The 6,842-nt window shown below is 28.3% G+C and overlaps 1 protein-coding gene across 1 annotated transcript; it reads right to left on the bottom strand.

The window, feature by feature from the left end:
• Positions 1 to 305: 305 nt before the first annotated feature.
• On the bottom strand, positions 306 to 5,278 carry LOC114289096 (gibberellin 20 oxidase 2-like). The gene is made up of 3 exons (XM_082921197.1): positions 4,700 to 5,278; positions 3,377 to 3,701; positions 306 to 769 (listed from the first exon to the last, which is right to left on the bottom strand). Exons 1-3 carry the CDS (start codon positions 5,236 to 5,238, stop codon positions 503 to 505), a joined length of 1,131 nt encoding a protein of 376 aa, XP_082777323.1. The 5' UTR covers positions 5,239 to 5,278; the 3' UTR covers positions 306 to 502.
• Between the last annotated feature and the right edge of the window lie 1,564 nt (positions 5,279 to 6,842).

The following is a 6,842-nucleotide window of genomic DNA, read 5'->3' as shown; positions in this document are numbered from 1 at the left end:
GGCCAAAACGCTGAAAATCCCATTTGGAAAGACCTAAAAAAGCAACATCCAAATTTACCAAACTATCTTTTGGAACATTTTAATTAATTAATTCAAAAATCAAAAAGTAATGATATTTTGGTCATTTTGGCGTGATGTGACGCTTTTAAAAAATATTAAATCAAAAATTTTAAAAATCAATTTTTTATCAACTTTCCAAATCACTTTTAAAAAAGTCAAAAAGTTTGATAAAAAATCAAAAGTTAACTTTTTATCAACTTCTCAAAATACCCCTAAACTGACAGTTCAAAAAAAAATTAAAATTAAAATATCACATCAGGATAGAATCTACCTTATTAGAGTTATTAGAACTCAAAACTCCAAAACATTTTTAAATCCAGATATATTTAAATGTGCAGAAAACCAGAGTACAACTTTCTTCCTACACACACAACAGAGAGAGAGAGAGAGAGAGAGAAATCATTTAAGGGGCTAGTAGTAGTAGTAGTCGTCGTCGACGTCGTCAAGTGGGTTTGGAAGATAGAAACCAGGTACTAAATTTTTGAAGAGTAGTATCATCAGCTCTGTAGTGGTTTTGAGTGAAATGGAGCAAATCGGACCAGGTGAAATCAGGGTACAACCTTGGCCTCTCTCTCCTAACAAGCTCCAGAGGAGGCCTCACAACTTTGTCTTCTTTAGGGCACACAAAGAATGCCAATGATGTCCTCTCCTTGTACCTGTTCACCACTGCCCGATGCACACAGCTTTTGTATCTCCCATTTGTCAATGCCTACGCCAATCCAACAGCCACATCACACTTGAACCCTCCCATGCACATTTAATATATAATAGTAATACCATTCCATATATATATATATAGGGCAAATTACATATACACCCCTCGAGGTTTGGCTAAATTACAGATGCCCCTGAGGTTTGAGAAATTACGAATTCCCCCCTGAATGCTATATTTGCATAAGAAATTAGGGGGTAATTTGTTATGAAATATAAACCCCAGGGGGCAAATTGTTATGAAAATACAAACCTCAGGGGGCGGGATGTAATTTCCGAAACCTCAGGGGGGTATTTGTAATTTAGCCAAACCTCAAGGGGTGTATATGTAATTTGCCCTATATATAAAGACGTTTATTTCAAATAATTTATATAAGTATATTTTTTTAATTTTTTATAAAAAAAATGTATAAAAAAATAAAAAAGTGATGTGGCCTAAAAAAAGATAAAAGATAAAAAATATACTTATATAATACACCCCAAATAATTTGATATCTTAGTATGCCTCAGTTTGGCAAGTTGGTTTATGAGTTTTTTTTGGTTATTTTAGTCACAAAAGATAAAATAGGCTATTTTAGTTACAACAAACAAAACATCACATCTAACTCATAATCATTACACTCTTCTCTCACAAAAAAAAGTCAAAAAAAACAGAAAGCCAAAAAGTCCTTCCCAAACTAAACTTTTTAACCCAAGTTAAAATAGCCAAAAAAGCTAAAAATCAAAAAGTCAACCCACGTCTATGTGATTTATCAATTTAATTGTTAACTCTGCACTAAAATACATTTAGGAATAATGTTAGACTAAAATAGCTTATTAAAACAAAAAATAGGTTAAAATGTTACATTCAGTTTTTAATCATCTCATTTTTTCTCTTACAACTATCAAATCAATTATAAAAAATAAAAAAAAAAACAATTAATTTGTCAAGCACAACTTTAAAAAATAATTAAATAATCAATTAATATAATCAACTTCTCTAACAAGGTTGGACCTATCGCAATAATGTACCGACAAATAACATTATGAGAAAATAACACCACAGTGATGTCACCAAACACGTGTTACAAATTCAGAGCAAAATTTATAAATTTCAGTAATTAAATTTATAAATTTTACCATGAATTTTTATTATATTTTTGTTGACACTACTGAAAATAATTATAAGAATATAACACATGTAGCATTATTGTACTAATATGACGATTTTAGTATATTTTTATTTTGAGTTAGTAGCACGTTGGGATTCTAAAAATAATGAGCGCAACAAAATGAAAGATATGTGAATTATTGATACTTTTAAAAGTAATTTATTATGTGTTTGTACGTGTACTATTCTAGAAGTACATTATGATTACAGTTTCTGGCCTAGTAGGGTTATTTATTGTGAAAAAATGCTAGACGACAAAAATATATATATATATATATAAAATAATAGAATAAAATAATGTGTCAATATCACTGCTGTAAATAAAAGTCATTTTTATAAGAAAAAATCAATTTTATCCTCTGGTGGCATGACCCGCTAACACTACATTATTTTATCTTTTTAAAATAATTTTGGAATAAAATGTTACCATTATATTTTTTATCCAAATTAAAGGAGGGTGTCTCACAAATCTATTTTGAAATTAGAGAAGAAAAAAAATAGTCAAAATTAAATTTCAATATAAGAATACAAAACTAACCTTATTGTATCTTCTTCTTTTTTTTTAATCTAAATTTTTTTTATTTAATAACATTTTAAATTAAAAATACATATTATATAGATATATATATATATATAACAAATTAAATTAAATTAAATACCTTAATTTATTATCATAAAAATTAATCATCAAACTACTTTAATCTAACTTTTAATTTTAAATCTAATTTCTTATTTAATAACATCTCAATATAAACATAAACATATATATAACAAGTTAAATCATGCATTAAACTAAATACCTTAATTTATCATCATAAAATTATCTTATTTAATAATATTTTAAATTAAAAATATACATATATATATAACAACTAAATCTTAAATTAACCTAAATAACTTAATTTATTACAATAAAAATTAAATCATAAAAGTACTTTAATCTTGTTTTAATTTTTAAATCAATTTATTATTTAATAACATTTTAATTTAAACATGTACATATATATATGTAATAAATTAAATCATAAATTAATTATAGTGTCCATATATATAAGATATATATACATGTATGTCATAATATCTAATTAAAATTGAAAATTAAGTTTGTTTAATAAAATTTGGAAAACTCTAGTTTCTTAAATGATTTTTGTATTATGTTTTAATTATTTATTTATTTTTTTTACTTAGTCATGATGGTAAATTTATTTATTTATTTATAAAGCGAGCCAAAAACAAAAGAAGAAGATATAAAAATGTATATTTGTCTTTTTAAAGTTAATGTTATATTTTAGTCTAAAATCACATGAAGGGATATGACTATTTCTATAAGACAGGGGACTAAAGTATTATCGAGTTATACCACAAGGAAGTAAATAAATTTTGACATTTTTATAAAGATAAATATTGAAATATATATTATTTTGTATAAATTATTTTACATATGTATATGATTACCATGAATGTATCACCAATGTTGATGACTAGGGCACCATGTATAGGTTGAACAGACTGCCATTTGTTGTTGACAAACACTTCAAGACCTCCAACTTGATCTTGATGAAGTATAGTCAAGGAGGTTGGATCACAGTGAGGTCCAGTTCCAAGAGCAAGTTCTGGCTCTTGGCATGGTGGATAATAGTTACATCTCATTATGGACTTGCTATCTTTGAAAAATTCTTTATAACACACTTGATCCACTAATCCCAAGCTTATTCCTAATATTTCCATAATTGCAAGAGATAATCTCTTCATTGACTCGCAATACTTTTGATAAACCAACCTGAAACACAAGGAAATTGGAAAACAAACACAAAATATTGAGTCAATGTTTGTTGTTAGTGGTTGTAACTAAAACAATTAGGGTCATGAGCACAAGTTAATTCTTAATTTCTCATTCGTATAGGTTACATTTGGTTCACAAACAAAATTAACTGAGATAAGTTATCTGGAATTAATAATTCTAGGGCAGTCTTTTACTAAAGGGTATTTTTGTAATTTTGTTAAAATTATTATAGCTAGTTAAGTTATCCCAGCCTTTTATTAGGATAAAATAATTTCACCATATAAAAATTCTCTCAAAATTAATTTTCTCGAGTCAAAGAATTTGAATCAAATAAAGAGTTATTTTATATCATAATGGAGAATCCAATCACAAATTATTTGCAAACCACACGTGCGGTAAGATACTAATTCATTTTTGTATTGCCTCATATTATACATATTCAAATTTTTGAAATAGAATAGGACCACATTAATAAATGCATTTGGTATTCATGTCTTCGTATCTCGTAACAAGAAAATAAACTCAAACTTTGTCCAGCCTGATATGAATTAGACCAGTCCAATTTGGGCCTATAACCCTATAATTTGAATCGTTATTTTATTAGTCTCCTATGTATAGAATATTTATACAAGAAAATAAGGTTAATCCAATATTTTTAACCATATGGTTTCTTCACTTTATTTTCAAAAAGATGAAAGATACATATAATCTAAAAAACAAATCATTCATTTTTTCTAAACCAAATATGATAAAATTATAAATCAATTTAATTTTTTATGTGAATGAACTACATATTTGAGACCTAAAGATTAACTTATTTTCAGAAGTACCTAAAAAAAAAAGACCTAAAAATTAGCCGATTAGATTATCGAAATAAAGCTCATGGTGGCTCTCTGGCCCAAACTGAACCAGTCCAGTATATGAGACGAACTAAGGAAATCAAGTAAAAATGAGTTTATGTATAGAGCATTTTCCAATTATATTACATGCCTTACCCAGTGTGCTCAAATTCTTTCCCTAAGGCTGATCTGAAGAAATCTACCACAACAGGATCTGAGCCATTCTCATGGAAGCCAAAGGACAGTGTCTCCTTCCATGGCAGTTTTGACGAAAACCGATCCCCATGGGCACCAGAATATCCCCACATGCAACCAGGCTTCTTCTGGGCTCTCATTTTCTTGTCAATGGGCAGCTTAAAGAAAGCATTCATATGATCTTCCGCCTGGCGAATGAGACTTGAATCGATGCCATGATTGATCACTTGGAAGAAACCATGACTCAGGCAAGATGCCCTAATGAGCTTAGCAGCATGCTGGGTGGCCAACTCATCACCTTTCAAGAACCCCTCAAGATCCACCACTGGCTCTTTAAGTTCTTCATGGGCTTGAATTGTGTCCTCTATAGGCCAAATAAATTTTTTGGGTATATTGGTATGTTTTAAAAAAATAGATGAGCTAGAAAATGAAGACTCGTAGTTTATGTGATCACTGTGCTCCAATGGTGAGCACTGAAGCATTGAGACACTCAAGTCCATTGGGAAAGAAGATACTAGTGTGATAAAATTAAAAAAAAAAAAAACCATGTATTGTGCTTACTTATAGGCCATGTCGGTTTGGACGGATCACATCAGTTGAGATTAGTATTTTTAGAACTCTTAATCCAAGAATTATTAAGCCCATTGGAGGGTATCATATCTCATGTTTGAATTGACTCAGGATTATAGGGAGGAATTGACAAAATTTTATCAATTTTATAATTCAAATAATTAGTCTATTTTGTATGCCAACTCTCTCTTAGGATTCAATAATACTATATCCAAATGAATTATTAGTCCAAACGGTAATTTTGTTGAACAAACATCAAATTAGAACAAATTACACTTTACCCCCTCAACAATTATCATTTTTTACTTTACTTCTTCAAACTAAAAATTGATACAATTTACCTCCATCACCTTTTAAAAGTTTTCAATATAATCCTTATGTCTCCATTGTATTAACAAAATAGACAAAAAATGTACTTGTAATATGCACATGTCATATTTATGATGAAAATAACTTTTAAAGATCTGTCATAAATTTAATATGTGCACACTACATATACATTTTCTATCAATTTTGTTAACAGAATAGAGATATAAGAGTTAGATTGAAAAAATTTAGAAGATAAAATGATGTATTGTATCAATTTTTTTGACAGGATAAAGTAAAAAATACTAATAGTTAATGAGGGTAAAGTTTAATTTGTCCGTTGAATTATTAATCAAATTGGAAGATATTTTTTTGCCCAAACAAAACAAAGCAGCAAAACACACAAAGGAACGAATGGTTAATTTCATGTGTCTGTTTTGCGTGCGGCTCAGGAGATGTTGTGTTGGAAGATATTAAAGTCGGGGCCGGTTTTTGAGTAAAAGCCAACAAAGTAAGAGCAAGGATTCTCTCATTTCCATCTTTATTTGGACCCTTCTTGCAACGGCTAAAATTCACTTTAAAAAAATCTAACTGCTCAGATTACTTAATTAAAAAACTTAAAAATTAAAAAGTAATTTTTTAGAGTGGTCTAAGTCATTAGATTCTCTTAGAGTGAATCTTGATCATTACAAGAAGGGAGACAAAGCAACGGCTCTAACCCTCAATTTTGAGAGGCGTATAATTTTAAAATATAATTATTTAAGAGCAAAGTTATATAAACAAATTTTTTGTATTAAAAATTCATGTAAAATCATGTTATATTTCATTTCAAGCAAAACATTGAGTTAAGTCTACAGTATTTCTGCATTTTTATTAAAATTTCACTTCAATCCCATCACTTTTAATGGTAACGGTCAATTAATGGAACTTGTTATTTGAAATATATGTGACATTTTTATTATCTCATTAACACCATTACACTTTTACTAAAATTTCATTTTAATTCTTATATTTTTATCAAAAATCTCACTTTAGTAATTCTATTTTTAGTTTCCGTTAGCTTTATTAGTTGGTAGATGAACGAAACAGTGAGATTGTAACTTAATTAATAAAGTATAAAGGGTTGATAGTTACAGTTGAAAGCGAAGGAATTAAAGCAAGATTTTGATGAAAGTGTAGAGATACTAATTTATAATTTATAATCACAAAATTATCACTGCTATGTTTC

This window comes from Camellia sinensis, chromosome 3 (genome assembly GCF_055761805.1).
Source record: "Camellia sinensis isolate YWXY chromosome 3, ASM5576180v1, whole genome shotgun sequence".
In the NCBI taxonomy this organism is placed as follows: Eukaryota; Viridiplantae; Streptophyta; class Magnoliopsida; order Ericales; family Theaceae; genus Camellia; species Camellia sinensis.
This window is presented reverse-complemented; position numbering and strand designations above follow the sequence as displayed.